At 51.5% G+C, this 19,366-nt stretch overlaps 3 protein-coding genes across 3 annotated transcripts in view; 2 read left to right on the top strand and 1 right to left on the bottom strand.

Annotated features, from left to right (window-relative positions):
• The first annotated feature begins 898 nt into the window (after positions 1-898).
• GGN (gametogenetin) lies at positions 899-5,921 on the top strand. The gene is made up of 3 exons (XM_025172977.2): positions 899-3,163; positions 4,073-4,272; positions 5,752-5,921. The coding sequence occupies exons 1-3, from the start codon at positions 899-901 to the stop codon at positions 5,882-5,884; spliced, it is 2,598 nt and encodes an 865-aa protein (XP_025028745.2). The 3' UTR covers positions 5,885-5,921.
• Positions 4,901-15,013, bottom strand: PSMD8 (proteasome 26S subunit, non-ATPase 8). The gene is made up of 7 exons (XM_007437905.4): positions 14,810-15,013; positions 12,314-12,386; positions 11,566-11,668; positions 10,394-10,559; positions 9,582-9,682; positions 8,329-8,437; positions 4,901-7,649 (listed from the first exon to the last, which is right to left on the bottom strand). The coding sequence occupies exons 1-7, from the start codon at positions 14,975-14,977 to the stop codon at positions 7,512-7,514; spliced, it is 858 nt and encodes a 285-aa protein (XP_007437967.2). The 5' UTR covers positions 14,978-15,013; the 3' UTR covers positions 4,901-7,511.
• Positions 15,014-15,107: 94 nt separating this feature from the next.
• Positions 15,108-19,366, top strand: part of CATSPERG (catsper channel auxiliary subunit gamma) — a 33,271-nt gene continuing 29,012 nt past the window's right edge. The window contains exons 1-4 of the mRNA XM_088139825.1: positions 15,108-15,216; positions 16,970-17,210; positions 18,570-18,623; positions 18,923-19,067. Of these exons, the coding sequence (XP_087995951.1) occupies positions 16,992-17,210; positions 18,570-18,623; positions 18,923-19,067 (418 nt within the window). The 5' untranslated portion in view covers positions 15,108-15,216; positions 16,970-16,991. The remainder of the gene's footprint in view (positions 15,217-16,969; positions 17,211-18,569; positions 18,624-18,922; positions 19,068-19,366) is intronic.

The following is a 19,366-nucleotide window of genomic DNA, read 5'->3' on the forward strand; positions in this document are numbered from 1 at the left end:
TACATGGGAAACGAGGGTGCCCCACGAGCCTTGGCATGCCAGGCACAGGACCTTCCTGCCCCCCCATGGCTAGTTCCATCAGAAGTTCAAAGCAATGGACTAAATCGAGGGGCTTGCCCTCGGGTTGGATCCGCAGCTCCCCACATTCGCGGGCCCCATGACCAGGCCGCTGCACCCCAGGAGCTGGTCCGGGCACCTCACTTCCTTACTGTCAAGCCCCATCCCTCTGGGCGAGATCAAGAATCAGACAGACTTGTCTAAACGCTAGTCTTGGGGCTGACAGAGACTCCTGGAAACCACAGATATTCCCAAGGCTCACTTGTGGGTTCCTTCGGGGGGAGTCACTCGAAACGTTTCTTCCCAGGTTTCGCGTCGCCTGCCCTTACTTGCTGGGCATGAGAAAAGCTACCAACTTTGTAGGAGGAGAGCTGCATTAGTCTACGGCATTTTAAGATGGGTGGACTTCAACTCCCAGAATTCCCCAGCCAGCCATGGGAGTTGAAGTCCACCCATCTTAAAGTTGCTGAGGTTAAGAAACCCTGGTCTATGGGAGAGAAAAATCAGAAGGGTAGCACCTTTTCCGACTAACACGTTTTCAGAAAAGGCACCTGATCTGATTTTTGGCTACTGACAGACCCCCCCCCCCCCATTGCTCGGTGGCTTCTCTCTCACATCCCTTTCCCAGCCTCCTCACCCTCTCTCACGCTTATCACAGTGACCTGAATGCTTGGTCTGCTATTTTTTGCACTTCCCTGGCATCCTGGCACTCCACGCCCCCACCGCAAGTCATCTCCCGTGTCCCTCGTAAACCCCAAACTCCCCGAGCCACCCGCACAGCTGTGGCCTCTTCCTCCTTGCGTCTCACTCCATCCTTTTATCCCCAGGATGACAGTATATAATGGGCAATGTCCAATCAGAAGCCACCCAAGAATCAGAGTCCGCCAAAGACGGGGAGGAGAAAGCCCACCCGGACCTGAGCAAGTCAGAGCGGGAGTCGAGTGGAACCAAACATGATCCGGGAAGCCGGTCCCCTGGTCCTCAGGCCCCTGAACGGAAAGTGGTCAGCCAGACCCTGAGCAGCGAACCAGGAGGAGGGGACAGACCGACCGGCACGGCAGAGATGGGGAAGAATCATTCCAAAAAATCCAAGCTGAAGCTCTCCTCCATGTGGGCCCAGAACTCGGCCAGTGGTGGGATGAAGGAGGCCAGCCTTTGTGACAAGGACCTAGGGGCAGAGAAGTGGGGGCTGGCTTGTCTGAGCAGGGCTGACCTCCAGAGCGGGCAGGGTCTCCAAGAGGAGCCCAAAGGCCTGAAGATGGCTCTCAGGTCCTCTCCGGCAGCCGCCACCCACCCTGACCCCCGAGATTTGAGTGCTAAGAAGGCGCCGAGTAAAGGGAAGGGCAAGCCAGAAAATGCCCATCTTGCCAAGGGCACAGGGGGAACGCCACTTCCGCCTGGGAAAATGGCAGAGGTGAGCCAGGGAGGAGACACACCCAAGGTGGTGGTGGAAACCCAGGTGTGTTGGACTCAGCACATTAAGACTAGCAGTAAGGAAGGCTTGGATGACGAGGACTGGCAGCCAGAGCCTCTCCCTTCAGCGAAGAAACAGGCGGGGGGGTCGACGCATGGCGCGGAGGCTCTGAAGGCGAGCGAGGACCCCTTGGGGGGCCCGGGCTCTAGGTCCCTGAATGAGAAGAACGTGTGCAGGCCGGCTCCTTCTGGCTGCATCGCTCCACCTGGCGTGAAGAAGGTCCCACTGTCGTGGGGGGCCAGCCAGAGGGAGAAGGAGCAGACCGGGCAGCTGGACAACGCCCCTGGGAGCGACGGTGACTTCCGAGGGCCAGCTGGTGCTGCTCAGCTGTCGGTGGACTGGGCCAATGCCTGCAACGGCCCCCCAGAAAAGCTCCAAGCCGCAGGAAGCCACGCCAAGGTGGGGGCCAAGAGCGAGGCTCCAGGACCGGAGGCCGTCAACTCGGAGACGATGCAGGAATTGTTGGAGAAAGGGCTCAACTTCCTCTACAAAGTGACCATCCAGCCGGGACAGTGGCCCCCCAGCATCAAGGCGGTCAAGCAGAAGTCCAGCGTCATTTCCTCTGGCATCTCCTATGCCGACGTCCTGAAGCAGTGTCCCCAGAAGAAGTCCCCCGCCAGCGCCCCCGTCTTGCCCAAAGCCCTGCAGCACCTCAGCTCGACGGGCAAGAAGCTGCCTTCCTTCAAAGGGCTGGACCGGAGCAACTCGGACGAATTCTCGTCCCTCAGCCAACTGTTCCTGGAGCATTTGAAAAAAGTGGCCCCCAAAGAACCCGCCCCCTCCACTCCCACCCAGCAGGTGGTCACCTTCTTTGAGGAACTGTCCACCGGCAATCCCAAGCGGGCCGAGTGGCAAAGACCCCGGCCCCCGACTCCGTACCCTCAGCGTCGTAAAGGCCAGGGTAGGAAGCTCCCCAAGTTCGGCACGGCTGTGTCCCAAGTGGTCGCCTTCCTGGGCAGCGACCCGAAATGCGACTGGTTTGTGCATGACGAAAGCGAGATGCTGCTGGACGAGGCTGCGGGGGCCGGGGAAGAAGGCGCTGACGACTGCGCCGACCCGCCCGGCATTGGGGGCAAAGGGGCCGAAGCGGCGGGCGCCTCCCAAATGGTTACCACCCTCTTGCTGGAGCAAGCCATGGTGGCGGAAATCGATGGGAGTCCCCAAAGATCCTGCAGGAAGCTCCAAGGTCTGGAAGAAGGGGCGAAGGAAAGGTCCCCCGCGAAGTGCGCCCCGTCCAGTGCTGCCCAGCACATCGTCTCTCCGCTGGCAGAAGATCCGGCCCCCGTGCAGTTCCTAGGTCCAGGGCAGCCTTCTCCCCAGAAGACCCCGGAGGTCCCACCGAGCCCTTCCATCTCGGCCCCGGCGTGCGCTTCGGTGGGACCAGGGGCAGACCCGAAGGGGCCAGCTCTGACCCAAACAAGGCCCAAGATCCGCAAGCAAAGCCTCGCCGCTCCCAAATCGAAGGAGAAATTAAAACCTTCGGGGCAGCCGAAAGTGAAAGCCTCCAAGGGGAAAGGAGCAAAGCCGTGGCCCCGAGCGTATGGAATGAACTCCCAGCTGCGGTTAGACGGCGTCCCTCTTTTTCCTCCGTTCGAAAAGGTGGCCAGACCGTTTTATTTCGGGGAGCCTTTGGTGAGTCTGGTTGATTGGGCCGCATTTAGTTTAGGGTTGTTTTTTTTGTGTTTTTTTGGCCCAATGACCCCCTACCTCCCCTTCTCTCATGATCGCTTAGAAATGACTTCGGACCTTTTCCGATCTGAAAACGTTTGGGAGCAGACGCCTCCTTGGTCACCAGGAGATGCAGAGGGCAGTGCGTGCTTTTGGATTCCTCCGTAGTGTTCAGTAACTGGGGGGGGGGGCGCTCCTGTGACACCCTGCAAAGGTGGGACCAGAGGCATAGTTTCTGTGAACTCCTGGAGTTCTCAACCTTGGCCGCTTTAAGATGCACGGGCTTCAACTCCCAGAATTCCCCAGCCAGCATTTTTAATGTTCTGCTGGGAGTGTCAGTGGGCCACTTAATAAGCAGTACAGTGGTACCTCGGGTTACGAACGCCTCTACTAATGAACATTTCGGGTTACGACCAACTCGGGATACGCCCAGGGCCACGGAACGGATTAAGTTCGTATCCCGAGGTACCACTGTATTTGTTTTTCAGATCGAGGCAGATATATTTTTTTCTTTTAAAAAAATCAACTCTGGCTTCACAATCAAGACTAGGGCCCTAGCGTAAATATCTCTGGACCAAGATTAAGCCTTCAAAAAAGGCCTTTTTACCTGCGCACTTTTTAAGAAAAATTAGTAGGCTACAACATGGCTTATAGCTCGGCATGATGCTTAAGCACAGCAAAGGAGGTTAGCAATAAATCGTGGTTAAATGAAGCATGACTTAACGCAGTAGGTGAACCCAGTCATTTGAAAAAAATATTGTCTGGATAATTTCTGAAATAATAAAACTGGCCTTAAGCTACACTGAACTTATCTCTGCTAGCCACTTGGGACCGGATAAAAACCAGCTTACCTGTAGCTCATTGTATGTCCAGGAACTGTCCCTTCCTCTGGACAAGCCCACCAGCCTTGACCAGGACGCCTCCTCCACCCAGCCCAGTGCCGAGGAAGATCCAGAGGCTGACCGATCCCATGCCCGCCACTGGCCAGCTTTCCAGGTGGCCGATTCGTGCCCCAGAACATGCTACTGCAAACATCAGGACCAGAGGAAGCTGCCCAAGAACGTTGTGGCTTGGTGAGCAAGAGCTGAAACGCCTCTGGGGCGGCCAGATGCAAATGGAAAACGAGCATCTCTGTACTGGCCACAGGTGGCGGCCACTAATTTGGGGATTTTAAGGGGGGGTGCATATAAAGACCTGGCGGCCCTGTCATTCTTAGGCCTAAGACTAGTGGACTGCAGAAGGACGACGACGACAGAGGGTGCTTGCTAGGTAATAGTGGAGATGTTGAAGTCCACATGTTTTCAAGTGGCCAAGTTTGAGAAACACTGTTATAAATGATGCAAACTGCAGGAATGTTCATTCTACCTTTTTGCATGGCTTTGTTGCTGATCAACATTATTTTGCCTAGTCACTTTTGAACAGTGTTTCTCAAACTTGGCCACTTGAAAACATGTGGACTTCAACATCTCCACTGTTATCTAGCAAGCACCCTCTGTCCTCCACACAGGTCCAAAGTGGTCTGACCCCTCTTACGAAGCCTGGTGCCTCTTCACCTGGGTCCTCCCATAAGCTCTGGGGTGGCCAATTCTGGCCCACGAATGGCGGGCAAGGTCCAGAGGCAGGATGAGACTGGCACGGAAAGTTTTTATGTATCCCGGTACCGTTCCGGTGACTTACCCAAGGAAAGGGCAGAACGCAGCGTTAGGTGCATCCGTTACGTTTTTAATACAGTTTGAGAAGAATCCAACGGTGATGGTATTCTTATAAGCAGGCAGTTAATGACATCTGGAGTTGCAGCCGGGTCACAGCTGGGCAAGCGTGGCAGCGATTGGGAATAGGGAGGCTCAAAAGTGGCTAGGCAAAATAATGTTGATTAGCAACAAAACCATGCAAAGAGGTAGAATGAACATTCCTACAGTTTGCATCATTTACAGTGTTTCTCAAACTTGGCCACTTGAAGACGTGTGGACTTCAACTCCCAGAATTCCCCAGCCATTCCACACGTCTTCAAGTGGCCAAGTTTGAGAAACACTGGTTTACAGCATCATGTCCAGAATCCCATTTTCCTCAACACACAATCCAGAGCCTAGTAAGCAGGAGAACACGTTACCACTTGCTCGACTCCTCCTGTTAAAATGCTTTTAAGGCCTTGCCCAAACCTGGCTGGTTGTACCTTTCACAAGCCAGGATCAGAGCAAGGATGGTAGACTTACAAAATATGGTTTGTTTGGAAGCAATGAATCTGAATCCCTTTGGGGCAATAGGCGAACTCTGTTTTAAAATTAGTTTCGATGCTCCTGCTTCTTGCATGCAGTAATAGATTGCCAGCATGGGGGGGGGGGGGGAGCTAGAAAAAGCAAAAAGCCAGCATAAAAAATTCGCCGATAGTCAACTCCTATGCAAACTCCCACAGAAGCGCAGACTAGTTTGCAGAATACCTTGGCAGGGTGACTAACACGTCCTCACAAGGATTTGTGTCTCATCCATCATTTGAGGTCGCACCATGAAGAAGGCAGACTCTTCACCCTTTGATTTTAACTCCTTCCTTCCAGGCTCAACCCCTCTGCCAACCACTTGACAGAGCCTCCCTGGGTTGCTACTGCCATGCTGGCCGTCTCCTTGGTTGCCGGGACCAAGTTCTGCCTGGATTCTTACAAACAGCAACACATCGCCAACGAGGACTGAATGGCTTCTCCAGGCTTCCTGCTCAATAAACCTTGTACACCACCAGGCTGGGCCCTTGGCTTTGCTCGTGTATTACGGTGTGCTGCAATTTGCCAGGAGCTGTCCCGGGAAACGTTCGGGCTGAAGCAGAGCTCTCAGCCAATGCCCTGAGAAAAAACCTCTCTGCTGCTTTGTCTTCTGGGTGCCACAGAAGCCAGATCAGAACAAGCGTTTCTTCTCCCTCCGCTCACCAGCATCTCCTCTTCAGCTGGTCACCTTCGTGGGTCTTGGCTAATACATAGGATCAAGCAAGCAAATCCCATAAGGGAGAAGGAAGAGGACTGTCCTATCCATGGGGATGGGGATGGGGATGGAGCAGGCTTCTGGGATCTCATTTGGTTGTTCACTAGAGCCCCAAGGTCAGCCAACCAAAGCTGGTATGAAAGCCACGTGCACTGAATGGAGGCACTCCAAATCTAGTCATTTGTTCTAGGTAGCAGTCCAGGCTGGATTCAGACACCAGACATCAACGTCTGCTGGCTTGAGGGGAAACAGCCATTGTGGCTTATCAGCTGCGGTTGAACAAAATATGGGTTCCCTTTGGAGAACCAGGCCCAAGTAGGGATACAAAGGGGCGGTGTGGAAAGGAGGGGGTTCATGTCCAAACTACCCTCTGCAACCTAGGACCTTCCCAGTGCACTAGGCTACAGTTCCCAGACAGCCTAGCCAGTGGTCATGCGACATGAACAGTCTGAGATTTTAGTTCAAGGCAGCTGGAGGCCCAGGCTGGAAATAATCAGGTAATAATCAGGTCAGCCAGTTTGCCACCTCCCACCGTAGTCATGTTGGGTTTTTCTTACAACAGCTATGCTGGGCTCAAACATCACGTTAAGCCAGAAGGTGGCTTGGCTGATCCAGGCTTACTTTGATGTAGGATCCAAGACCACTGTGGCTTTTTCCACAGCTATGGGGAAGCAAACCATGGCATAGCAATAATATAGATAATCATGTTTATAAGAAGAAGCTGTATTTAACCTATAACTATTCCATTAAGGGAGTTCCACAAAGAAAGCAAACACGATCCTAAATTTTTAAAAAAATCTGATCACAATTCTTCGGAGAGCTATTTAATTCAGTCCTGATCAGACAACAGAAGAACTCTTCTTTCTGGTAAAACTGGAGGATCCTGCAGACCAGTGTTTCTCAACCTTGGCAACTTTAAATTGAAGTCCACCCATCTTAAAGCTGCTGAGGTTGAGAAACACTGCTGCGGATAGTCACGACCACGAGCAAATGTGAAGTTGGCCCTGATACTTGGAGGCCGCTTGTAAAAAGGAGTTTCCACCCTCCCTTTGCAGTCAAAAAAGCCCAAGACCATCAGCTTCTCTTCCATGCTCAGAGGACCTCTCTCCACCTGGGACCAAGGAACAAAATGACTCTACATGACACAGGGAGCGGCCTGGCTTGCCAGCTTTACTCAAGCATTCCAGGAGCAAGAGACAGCAACTACACCACCGCCAATCGCTCCCGTTTTTCCCGTTTAAGAAAAAAGGCTGCCAGGTCAATAGGAACTGGCACAAAGTGGGGGGGGGGGACCCATAATGAGGAGAAGCAACAGCCCACAGTCCCAGCCTGCAGCAAGGGTACATTAGACGATCATTTCCAACTGCCGAGCGTATTCGATGACTTGTTTAGCTAGCTCTGTAGAGGGGATGGTGGCGTCTTCCGGTTTCTGCTGCTGTCCCATGAAACAGTAGTGGTTGTGTGGGCCGAGAAGCCAACCCCGCTGAAAGGGATGAGAAGAAGGCACATGAGAAGGGGGTTTAAGGGTGTGCACAGATCAGGCAGGGCCACAGCAACAGCGTCTCAGGAAAATTCACTGCCATAAGGGAAGAGACCCTTTTACAAAACTCTACGTGACACAGGGAGCGGCAAAACGAAGAGATCCCCTTCGGTCTTTTGCCTTTCACACACAAACTGTTCCCAGAGAAAAACACAGTATTTTTCCTGGTAGCAGAAACAGCAAACTAGAGGGGAAGGGAAGGAGGTACCTGCGTGGAAAGGGAAGAAAAGGGAAGAGTAAAGGAGGATAACATCTGGATGGAAACAAGGAGGCAGGAAGAGAAAGAAGGGAAGAGAAAAGAAAAGCCCTATTTAGGTAACTATCTGGGGAGGGAACCTGCCTTCTGGCAAATATAAATTTCCAGAAGATAGCTAGCACGGTGCCAAGCGCCTCAGAAACAATTCCCCGAAGGATGAAACTGAACAAAGAACCAGCATTTGTGAGCACTAGCCTAAGCATGATGGGGTGGGGCACATGGACTGCAAAGTCCCCCACAGAGGAAACCAAAAGCAGCTCAAGAATCTGCAGGGCCATGCTTGTGGCTCGAGAAGAACAAAGGAACAGCTGGGCCCTAGTCCACGAAGCAGGTGTCCGGCTTACTCACCCAACCCTGCTACCTCACCTTCTTGGCGTAGTCGGACATCTTCTTGGGGGTGAAGAAGAGCATGCGGGTGGCCTCGTTGAACAGGATCTTCTCATAAGCTTTCTCGATGCAGCTGGCAATTTCATCCCTGGGACGGGACAGGAAAACCCACATTAGCACAAGCTGGGAAACAAGTGCTCAGAGCAAGGCCCAGCAAAGGGAGGAAGCCGCTCAGAGGTCAATGGGCAAGTGGGGCCGGTGCTGTGCCGAAACTGATGGGAACTTCAATGCTGATACGATTGGGCTGGACTGAACCTTCTAAGCCAGAAGGTTTTCTAGAAGGTTTTAGTTTAAAACTAAACTAGTAAATTAAACTGGTAAAACTCAACTGCTCTGGCTGTAAAACCCCAGTTTACGGCTTAGCAAAATGCATAAATCTTGTCTACCCATGATTAAACCTGACCATGGTTAGTGCAACATGTGAAACTGGTAATTCTCACACTTACGACTATGTAGAGAATGAAACAGGTACTCAAGGAATACTCTGTATTCCCTCAAAATCTTCCCCTCTTCCCTCCAGGTTCAAATTAGAGGTAGTCCTCGGATTATGACAGCAATTGGGACCGGGATCACCATTGCTAAGCAATTCGGTTGTAAAGTGCGATGTCACATGACCGCATCACTTAGCAACAGCAATCTCGGCAATACCGGCTGCCATCATGACCCCAGAATGCGCAGGTCGTTAAGTGGGAAGAGGTGAGAGTCCAAGGTAAAAAGTGTGGGGGTGCTGTGGGTGGGCGATAGGGAGCATGGGTGGGTGGGCCAGCAGGGGCTGCAGGCGGGCAGGGTGCTATGGAGTACGAGATCCCTGAGATCTCGTATTCCATGGTGGGGTTCCTCAGGAGAAAAAGCAGTGGGAGCGACTTATGGGAGCAACCTGTGACCTTCCCTGCTGGCCTTCCCATTGACTTTCTTTGTGGGAAGCCGGCAGAGAAGGCTGCAAATGGCGATCACGTGACCACAGGACACTGCAACTGCCCTAAGTGTGAGCTGGTTGCCAAGCACCCGGATTGCAATCTTGTGACCACGGGGGTGCCGCGATGGCCGGAATGTCGAGGACTGGTCCTAAGTACCACACATTCAGTGCTGTCATAATTTTGAACAGTTGCTGAACGAGCAGTTGTAACTCAAGGACTACCTTTTTAAGTACGGTTCACCCTTAGTAGGCCTGCTTATAATAAGAGTCCCTCCCCGCTTCAAAGAAGGCAGGACGCAGGCTTGAATCACCACACCTGACAGTGTCCAGCAAGATGTCGATGAAAAACGCATAGCTCTCCGCCGGGATGTTGCCTTTGGCCAGGAAGACTTTGTTGTAACTACCTTCCATCAGATACTGAAGAGAAGAGAATACACAATAACAGCAACAAAGAAAAGATCCTCGAGATCCGTCCTCACAGCACGTGGAGGAATTATCCCCACGATGTACAGGGCTGGGTTTTTCTTTGTCCCACTTCTAGAGGTTGCCTTTGGAGATTTTGTGGTTGTTGCTGGGGTGGGGTGGGGTTAGGAATGTTAGGAATTACACTACCAAATGAGCTACAGCGGTTCTCCTTCCTTACATACTCTCATGCTGGAGAGCTTGCTTGCTTGCTTGCTTATTTATTTATTAAACTTATAGGCCAGTATAAGTAATAAGTAGCTTACTGGGCCTCATATTAGAGGCTCAAAGGATTTGAACCATGGAGACTGTCTAGTCCCAATAAGGCTGGAACTGGTCACACAGTGCCTCCCACTGGTCAGTACCAATTATAACTACCATATTTAGCAGCTAGGTCATCTAATGTCACTGATGCAGCCCAAAGCATCTTAGAAGGCCACAACATACACACAGACAGACATGGGGGGGGGGGGGGCTTGCACTGAAGACAGAGACACACAACTATAACCATTTTATGAGGTACTTGAGAGGAAGTGTGGAAAAGAGAAACCCATCTCCCTCCAGTCCCCAAAAGCCCCCCCCCCCCAATAATCTTGCATTTCTGAAGCCTGCCTCCTTTCTGTGACCATCACCAGGACAGAACAGAAGCTAGAAGAGCGGTGTTACCTGTTCGAGAGATACAGGGTGTTTGATGTAGACGTTGGTCTGAATGTCCTTGGCTGGCAGTCGTTCCAGCTCGGTATGGAACTCGGCCACGCGGTTCTGGGACAGCAGGAAGAGGAGATTCAAACCCAGCAACTGGTGCTTGTAGGCTGACTCTGGTAATTCATCTCTGAGGTAGGGACAGGGAGAGATGGGGAACATGTGAACAGGGTGGTGGTGAGGGTAGAGGGTCTGGGGGTAAAAAGCCTAGAATATAATACATTAGCAAAATGCACTACTCCCACCCAATCTCCCTCCATCTGGAACTCAAAGTCTGCTCGGGCTACGGGGTCTTGGATTGTATGGAACAGTTGGGAGCAACATGCTTGTCTCTGCACAGAGCAGTGTTTCTCAACCTTGGCAACTTTAAGACGGGTGGACTTCAACTCCCAGAATTCCCCAGCCAGCATGGCTGGCTGGGGAATTCTAGGAGTTGAAGTCCACAGATCGTAAAGTGGCCAAGGTTGAGAAACACTGGCACAGAGGTTATGCTCATAGGGCTACTGTGCTGGGATTTACTAAATTCACCCGAGTGTCTGCATTCATAGAACACACTGAGCCACAATAAACTAACTACAAGGGTTAGCTAGCTATTGCTTAAGTGGGCTGCGTGTACACATCCAGCCTGAAGTGAAGGCCAGCCAGAGAATTCAGGATCACTTTGCCGGGGATAATGTGGAAAAATCAGACGTAGCAAAGAAGATGCTTGTTCTGCTTTGCAGCCTAACCAATCTCAACTTTGCATGGCCTGAACGTCCACCCCAGCTAGCGTTTCTCTGTTCTAGAATGGTATTCAATCTTATTTATTTAATATTAGATTTCTCTCCTGTTTTTATTTTGTACAACTCAGAGCGGGCTGCATAACGCTCCTATTCTCCTCACCACAACAACCCTGGGAGACGGGCTGGGCTGAGAGACAGGGACCGGCCCAAAGTCACCCAGCCAGCTTTCAGGCCTAAGGCCCAGCTAGAACTTATGGTATCCCAGTTGCTAGTCCAGCACCTTCACCGCTACCCAGACTCCATCTCCAACCTTTTACAGATTATTTTTCGACAGCTTGAATAGCATCCCACACCTTTTGGAATAGCACAGGTAGAGACATTCCCTCAAAGATCCCCAAAGGCAGGAGTATTTACTTGTAATCAAAGTAGTAGCATTTGAGCTGGGCCATATATCTTTCAAAAGATGGGATGTCTTTCTTCAAGATGCTCCACTGGGCTCCGATTTCTAAAATGTCTCCTTGAAAGGGAAGGTGAGAACAGGCAGAGCATGAAACGACAACAACAACCAAGGACAGCACAAAACCACTGGCCCGGCTGTTTGTCTTCAGCTGGTAAACTGCCCTCCAGTCAATGCAGAGCAAACAACAAGGGTAGGAGAGTAAATGACAGGCTCTCGGCCTTTTATAAGTCATAAGCTATGACTTACTGCATTCCAGGCCCCACCCTTGCAGCACGGAACTATAACAAGAGTGACCCGTCCCTCCGTGCTGTTAAGATAATGCACATTAGGCGTTCTGAGCCCTACATGAAAATTCAATCAAGACCCAATCTGTGGCTCTTGATGCATCAACATTGCTGAAATTTAGCAGGCCGGCATGTAGGGAGCTCCTGGCTGGGCAGTACCCAGGTGCCCTTTTGTAAGTGACCTTAACAAATAGGATTTAAATACAGTGAAAACGTTTAACCAGCATATACAGTAGTTAAGGGAAAAGGCTTTCTGACTTGGAGAGACAGAAAGCCTTTGTTGCATGCTCAGATTAGAAGAAAGAGGTCAAGGTCTAGGGCAAGGGAAGCTACAGATTTGCTTCTGAAGCCTCTTTCAAATTTAGAAGGGATCTGATCAGTCTTGGCTAAGCCATGTGCATGCCTGAATAGTACTCACTTGCCAAAATAAGCTGCTGTTTAGTCAGTTTTGTGCCTGTGGTGGGCAGAAAGTTAAGTTCAAGCAGAGCCAACTGAAACACAAGAGGAAAGGAGGAGAAATTACAGACAAGCCACACTACAGATAATCAAGTTTACCACACTGTATTACAATCTACTCTAATACAGAAAACAGCATCAATACAATACAGTGGTACCTCGGGATACGAACTTAATCCGTTCCGTGACTCTGGGCGTATCCCGAGTTGGTCGTAACCCGAAGGAAATTTCCCCATAGGGTTCAATGTAAATCCGGTTAATCCGTTCCGCCCTCTGAATTTGGTCGCACCCCGAGGCAAATTTCCCCATAGGGTTCAATGTAAATCCGGTTAATCCGTTCCACCCTCCGCCCGAATTTGGTCGCAACCCGAGGCAATTTCCCATAAGGTTCAATGTAATTACCGTTAATCCGTTCTGGCGTCCACGGACCACACGGAAAGCGGCCGGGCGCGGCGCGAAAATGGCCGGGTGCAGCGCGGCGCGGAAACGGCCCGGCGCGGCGCAAAAACGGCCCGGCCCGGCGCGAAAACAGCCCGGCGCGGCGCGAAAACGGCCGCGGACCACGCGGCAGGGCCGGAAAAACAGCCGCGGACCACGTGGCACGGGCGGAAAAATGGCCGCGGACCACGTGGCACGGGCAGAAAATGGCCGCGGACCACGTGGCACGGGCGGAAAATGGCTCGTACCCCGAGGCGGAGTTCGCAAACCGAGGTAAAATTTTGGGGCCAGAGCTGGTCGTAACCCGAAAAATTCGCAAGCAGAGGCGTTCGTATCCCGAGGTATCACTGTACAATCCCCTACAGCAGTGCTTCTCAGCCTTAGCAACTTTAAGGTGTATGGACTTCAACTCCCAGAATTCCCCAGGCAGCATGGCTGCCTGGGGAATTCTGGGAGTTGAAGTCCACCCCTCCCAAAGCTGCAAAGCTTGAGAAGCACTGCCTTATAGAGACAATTCTTCTGCTGGAAGAAAAGCAAAGGCCTACGTACAACTTGTACATTCAAAAGCAAGAAGGCTCTTCACTGGCTTTCCAGCGTAGGCAGTCCCTGGAGAATTCCAAGCAGATGTTCCCATATAAACATGAGAGTGTCAAACAGGCTAAGTGTAAGTGTTTTTGAGTAGCAATGTGCCAACGTAGGGGAAGGAGAACGGCTGACAGCTCTCAGATACCGAGCCTCTAACCTCAGGGACAATCCACAAAATGCTGGACGAGGTGGCTCTGCAATTTTGCTTCACCAAGGGCGCTGCCTGGCTGCGACCAGAGATGGAGCGCTGGGCTGGATGGAGCGACGCGCTCTGTTCTGGGCATGCGACTCAACCCAGAAGTTCATACGGACCTGCACTCTGGGAAAAACATCCAGCTGAATCTTTCCCCTCTCTCTCTCGCATAAAATGTCGTTTAAGTTGTCTTCTTGTAAACTCAAGCTCAGATACTTCGGCCACCTCATGCGAAGAGAGGACTCTCTGGAAAAGACCCTGATGCTGGGAAAGATGGATGGCCAAAGGAGAAGGGGACGGCAGAGGACGAGATGGTTAGAAAGCATCCCCGAAGCAATGAGTGTGAAATTGAGCAAACTCCGGGAGGCAGCGGAGGACAGGAAGGCCTGGCGCGATGTGGCTCATGGACCCACGAACAGTCAGACACGACTTAACAACCGAACAACAACAACAAATCAGTTACTCCTTCTTACGCGATGCTCCATTTTCCGAAGACCCGAGCCCCTGGCGGGGTTGATACTGAAGCTCCAAAAGCGAATCCAGTTCGTAAATTATGTTCCCCCTTCGGGGTGGGCGGCCTTTGGGGAGAGCCTGCTTTTGTGGCTCTGCGAACAGGCTGCTTTCGGGTTATGTTTGTTCTCTGCGGCCCCCCGTCGGGGCCACCCACCCGTTTTGAGTCGGGCGGCCTTACGGACCTGGTTAATTTACGTCTGTATTTTATTTATCATACGTACATAGCCGCCCATCTCACACAAGGTGACTCTGGGCAGCCTACAGCGATTTAAAAAATAAATGTATGAATAAATAAAGCAACGCCCGCCCCCCCCCCCCAAGCACGAGCAGCTGGGCCTCACGGAAGAAGAGCCTCGCCGGGGCCGCCAACCCGAGCCAGGCTCTCCTCGTCCTGCTTCCTCCCAACCTCGGTTCTGTGCCCATCTTCTCTCGCGACCCAGGTCTGCCGGACGTCTGAACGGGCATCCACGGAAGCGCATAAAGGCACCCTATCCTACACCCCCCCACCCCGCAAGTCATCGGGGACCGAGGAAACGTGCGGGGCCGTAGGACCGGAAGCGGGCTGCCTTCTTCTAGCTTCCCGGTCTCGGATTCCCCGTCCGGCCCCGTGCAGGCGCTCCCCGCTGCGCTTTCCCCGCTTTGCCTGTTTCTAGTCCCCCCTCTCTTCCTCGAGGAGAGTTTCAAGCATCCTCCCAAGTTCCCGCAGGACGGTTTCCAGCCCCCCCTCACCTTAAGGCGGCCCAGCAAGTCGCCGCATTTGCTCAAGCTGAGGTTCTTGCGGTTCCACTCCGCCCGCAGCTGCTCGTACATACCCGCCGCTTCCTTCAGCCCCGCCGCGTCGGCCCCGTTCAGCACCGGGCCCCCGGCCGCCGCCATCATGGCCACTGCCGAAGCCATGAATCGGCACCCGGCGGAACCGTCGCGAAAAGCCTCGCGTCGCGACGCGCTTTACGGCCGCGGCCTCCGTCACTCGAGCGTCTCCCTAGCAGCGGCGTGCGAAGCCGGCGGCCGGCCCGCGCCTCGCCCGATTGGCTCGAGGGGTTTGGCGCATGCGCCGAGGGAATTAACCGCTCGCGCCGAGGAGCCCGTTGCGCGGAAGGTTTTGTGGGGTGGGGAAGGACGCGAAGAGCTGACCGGTACTTCGTTGAGGTTACTTGGGGGGACAGGACATCCCCTCATTAAGGGAGGAAGTGCGGCAGCGGAGATGGTTTTAGCGTGATACTGCGTCGAAGTAACGAGTTCGCTATTTTAGTGGGCGTGGTCGGTGACTCATGGTGACGTCACTGGGCCCCGGTGACGCCATCGTGTAAGCGCTCCCGTCTCCGAGCTGCGCGAGCTCGGGCGACCACTGGAGGGCAGCAGAGAGGGTTTTCTCTTTTCCGCCACCTAGTGGTTCTGCAGCCCAGCTACGGTGGCTCCACATTTATTAAACTTAGGTGTAAGTTAACTTTACGAACTCTCCCAAAGCATATACGTAGCTTTATAACATTTTCTACTGGGCCTTTTATATCATGCTAGTTCTTTGTGCCAGCACAAGTACAGTAAGTACAATATGTGTTGGCATAATGACCCTGATGCTGAATGCTATCAGGTTAAATTAATTCAAGAATTCTGTTGGGAGAGAAAGCTCTCTGCAGTGATGCAGGTATTAAGAACATAAAAACAATAACCATGCAGTATAACTATGGCAAGAAAAGGCTAAAAACAGCAGAAGACAAATAAGAATTAAAAGACAATTCCAGATTTTGTTCCTAATCTCTCAATGCTCTCTAAAAGAGCCAGGTCTTTTTTGCTTGGTAAGAAGAAAAGGATTGTTGGCGCCCTACAATTTTAGGAGGGAGTATGTTCTCTAGGGATGAGGTAGCTACAGGTAGTCCTCAACTTAACAACCATTTGTTCAAAGTTACAACAGCCTGAATGAATGGTGGTTATGCACCCCTGTGGTCACGCAATTGCAATCTGGGTGCTTGGCAACCTATTCACACATGACCGGTTGCCAAGTGCCCTGTGATCACATGATCGCCATTTGCAACCTTCCCTGTTTGCTTCCCCAGAAAGTCAAAGGGAAAGCCAGCAGGGAAGATTGCAAGTTGCTGGGGTACATTGCCCCCACCCATGCACCCTCCCCCAGCCCCTCTGTGCTCGTGCTGCACTGGCCACTCACGCACCTCCATGCACCCTCCCTGATCTGGGCTGCACCCCCGTGCACCCTCCTCAACCTGCACAGCACCTCTTGCTTACCCCCACACACCCTCACGCACCCTTTGCAACCTGCGTGGCACCTCTTGCACACCCTCTCCACCCTCCCAACTTGCACGGCACCTCTTGTGCGCTCCTGTACATCCTCCTCAGCCTTACCTGACTTGTGTGGTGCTTCTCACGCACCTCCTCACACCCTCGCACACTTTCCCTGTGCTACACTTCTCGTGCACTCTCTTCGACCCTCTTGCGCACCCCTACCCAGGCCCCACTCCCTCTCCCACCTGGCAGCAGCTATTTACCTACCTGCAGGCCTGGGACTTGCAACGTCCTGCCGGCTTCCCCACTGATTTTGGTTGTGGGAAGCTGGCAGGAAGTTGCCTTCCCTAATGACCATGGGACTCAGTTAACAATGGCAATCGGGACTGGAGGAATTGCCATCGCTAAGCAATGCGGTCGTAAAACATGTAAAAAGTTCATGGGGGTTTAAATCTGATTCCCTTATATACTCTACTAGCCCTTGCCCCTTCAGTACCATTCTTTAAGTCATGCTAAATGTGATCAAATGTTGAGCAAGCCAGCCAAAATGCTGATAATTAGCTTCTCTTTATTTTACTGTTTATTATAAGACTTTGAAAAGGGATTATGAAAATGAAAATCTGAATGCCAGGTTTGTTCACTTTCTGGTAGGTTTCTTTTACAAGAAGCAACCATGATGTGGCAACCTTTTCTGGCTAACCTGCTGTTTCTCCTCCTCCAATTGAAATTTTGCCTCTCGCTGAGACAGTGCAAATGGCATGCTGCACTTAACGCCATTGATAGGCTTGGAGGGGCCCGAAAGAGCTACATCAATCAGGAGGAAGTTCGTAATGTGGCCACAGTCTTCAAAGAACTAATAGATTCAACAATAGACCCCAACGACAAAGATGCAGTGAGTACCTCTTGCCTTTGAGTGTATGAAAGACAGGAGAGAAGAAAAGGGCATTTTGTTCCCAGGTTCTGCAAGGATTTTGGATGAACCCTGGAAGAATCAGGACACTCAAAAGGAAATATTTTTTTGTGCAACGTATAATTAAACTTTGGAATTTGCTTCCGCAAGGTGTGGTGCCAGCTACCAGCTTGGCTGGCTTCAAAAAAGGGTTGGACAAATTCATGGAAGTCATGTGGATCAGTGGGACTGCTTCTGGAGGCCATCTGCTGGGAAACGAGTGGGTTTGGTTGCTGCTAGACTAGATGGTCCAGGGGTCCAATCCAGAAGAACACTGTACTGCTTATGTTTTTATGCTGTTACGATTCCTAAATGTGATGGAATGTATCTACGAAGGAGGAGGTGGTGTGATGGAATGCAGTAGAGATCTAGGTTCCCAAGAAGGAGGGCAGGACAAGAGACAGCACAGTCCAGAGCAGGAGTGTGGGAAGAAGAAACTTAAGATAGCCACTCCCTAGAATCTCTCAGGATATATCTGTTAGGTTAGCATAGTACTGGCAAGATTTTGTCTATATGGTGTAAGCAATAAAAGAACTGAACTTGGTTGGACTGTTTCCCTGTTGATCTTGGGCTGGGCCTGACACTAAGCAGCCGTATATTTTGTGCTAGAGCGGTTGTGACACTAGGCTGCAGGTGACTTGGGAGAGCTGGCAGTGAGGCGAGGCAGATTGTTGGCCATCAGCACCATGACCTGAGGGGCGAGGTGTGCTGGCAAGCCACAGATTGTCACAGACTGGGCTCATACCTTGTGTTACGCCATCACATGTTGTGTTGGGTTTGGGCTTTCTGTATTGTATGAACCTAGCCACTCTGGTTTGTATGCTCTGTGAGAACTCAGCCAGTGGTGATTTCTTCAGTAAGCCATAGTTTAAATAAGCAAAGGGTTAATGCAAGGTTTGAACATGGCTTCTAGAGCCAAACCTAGCAGACAAAGTTAAGGCTGATAGTCACTTGATGTAGAAGCTTTGACAGAGTAGCCCAGTGAGGTAGGATAATCCTGCAGTCTTGAGTGGCTCACCAGTTACAGTCAGCAGCACACAAACCTGGATGTCTAGTTCTGGTAGTTGCCATCTTAGGAATTTGCACAAACCTTGTACTGTCAGACATTCATGGGTTTCCCTTACAAAATAAATGCTTTTTTTTCCAAGGCTGCTCTTGATTTAACCATTATGCATCAAAAGTTTGGGGAATTGCTCACTGGAGATCTAGCTGATAACAGATCTCACTCGTCTTATGAAAAAAGGGCTATGTGTTATGTCTATGAAAAGAATTCTGAAAATAACTCTATTTCTCTTTTTAAAGCATTACTATGGATTTCCATACTACCTGAAAATTGCTCTGGCTTGCACCTCTCGGGTAAGGATGAAACGTGTGCGTAACTGGAAAACATTTATTGACAGACAGGAGGAGAGGGATTAGGCTTGTAAAGGCCCTGTTCCTGCTTTGGCAATCTGCAGATTAGCCCTGCAGAGCAAATCTAAACTACCTTAAAACAACTGCCTTGAATTGGCCCCACTTCTGTTGTGGGAGAGAGGCAGAGCGGATTACATCTTTAGTGGGCCTCTGGATGCAGTGGGAAGCCGGCACAGGCCAGTCCCCTGAGTTCATTTGCTCAGAAGAGCTCTGTGAGAGACCAGCTGCCCTTCTCCTTCCAGCCTACAGACATGGCTATTCGGGTGGGCCACTACAGTGGATTGAGACCAGTTGTGACAGTCAGTTTTGAAGAACCCGTCAATGCCGTACGCCAAAAACAAGAAAGGTTACGGATTGAAATGAAGGCTGCTCCTTACCGGGTGACAGGTGGGTTTGTTGCAAGGAGTGTTTCAGCACATTTGTAGAGGCTGTGGGGCTGGGGAAATGGGAAGGTCTTCATTCCTGTCTATAGGCGGCGTGTTGCTAATGGTGTCAGAGGCCTTTGAAAAGCAGAGGGACCCATCTGATCCAGTTCAGAGGAAATCTTCCTTCCCAATTCCAGTGGTGTATGCTCAGAGTGACTCTGCAGCTGTTGCTCGGGCTAGGTGGCAGGGCTCACACCTTTTGGACTGGCATGTTGTATAAACCCAGATTTGTAGCTTGTATACCAGGTCTATGGCTTAGTA

Source organism: Python bivittatus, unplaced genomic scaffold (assembly GCF_059951505.1).
Source record: "Python bivittatus isolate LINGU-HERP-01145 unplaced genomic scaffold, Pbiv_v1 ctg000310_np1212, whole genome shotgun sequence".
NCBI lineage: Eukaryota > Metazoa > Chordata > Lepidosauria > Squamata > Pythonidae > Python > Python bivittatus.

Coding starts and splice junctions, on each gene's coding strand:
- GGN (XM_025172977.2), top strand. CDS start 899: ATGGGCAATGTCCAATCAGAAGCCACCCAAGAATCAGAGTCCGCCAAA. Junction 3,164..4,072: donor TTTATTTCGGGGAGCCTTTG/GTGAGTCTGGTT, acceptor TTGTATGTCCAG/GAACTGTCCCTTCCTCTGGA. Junction 4,273..5,751: donor CCCAAGAACGTTGTGGCTTG/GTGAGCAAGAGC, acceptor CCTTCCTTCCAG/GCTCAACCCCTCTGCCAACC.
- PSMD8 (XM_007437905.4), bottom strand. CDS start 14,977: ATGGCTTCGGCAGTGGCCATGATGGCGGCGGCCGGGGGCCCGGTGCTG. Junction 12,387..14,809: donor ACTTGCTGGGCCGCCTTAAG/GTGAGGGGGGGC, acceptor CTTGTGTTTCAG/TTGGCTCTGCTTGAACTTAA. Junction 9,683..10,393: donor ACCCTGTATCTCTCGAACAG/GTAACACCGCTC, acceptor TCTTCTCTTCAG/TATCTGATGGAAGGTAGTTA.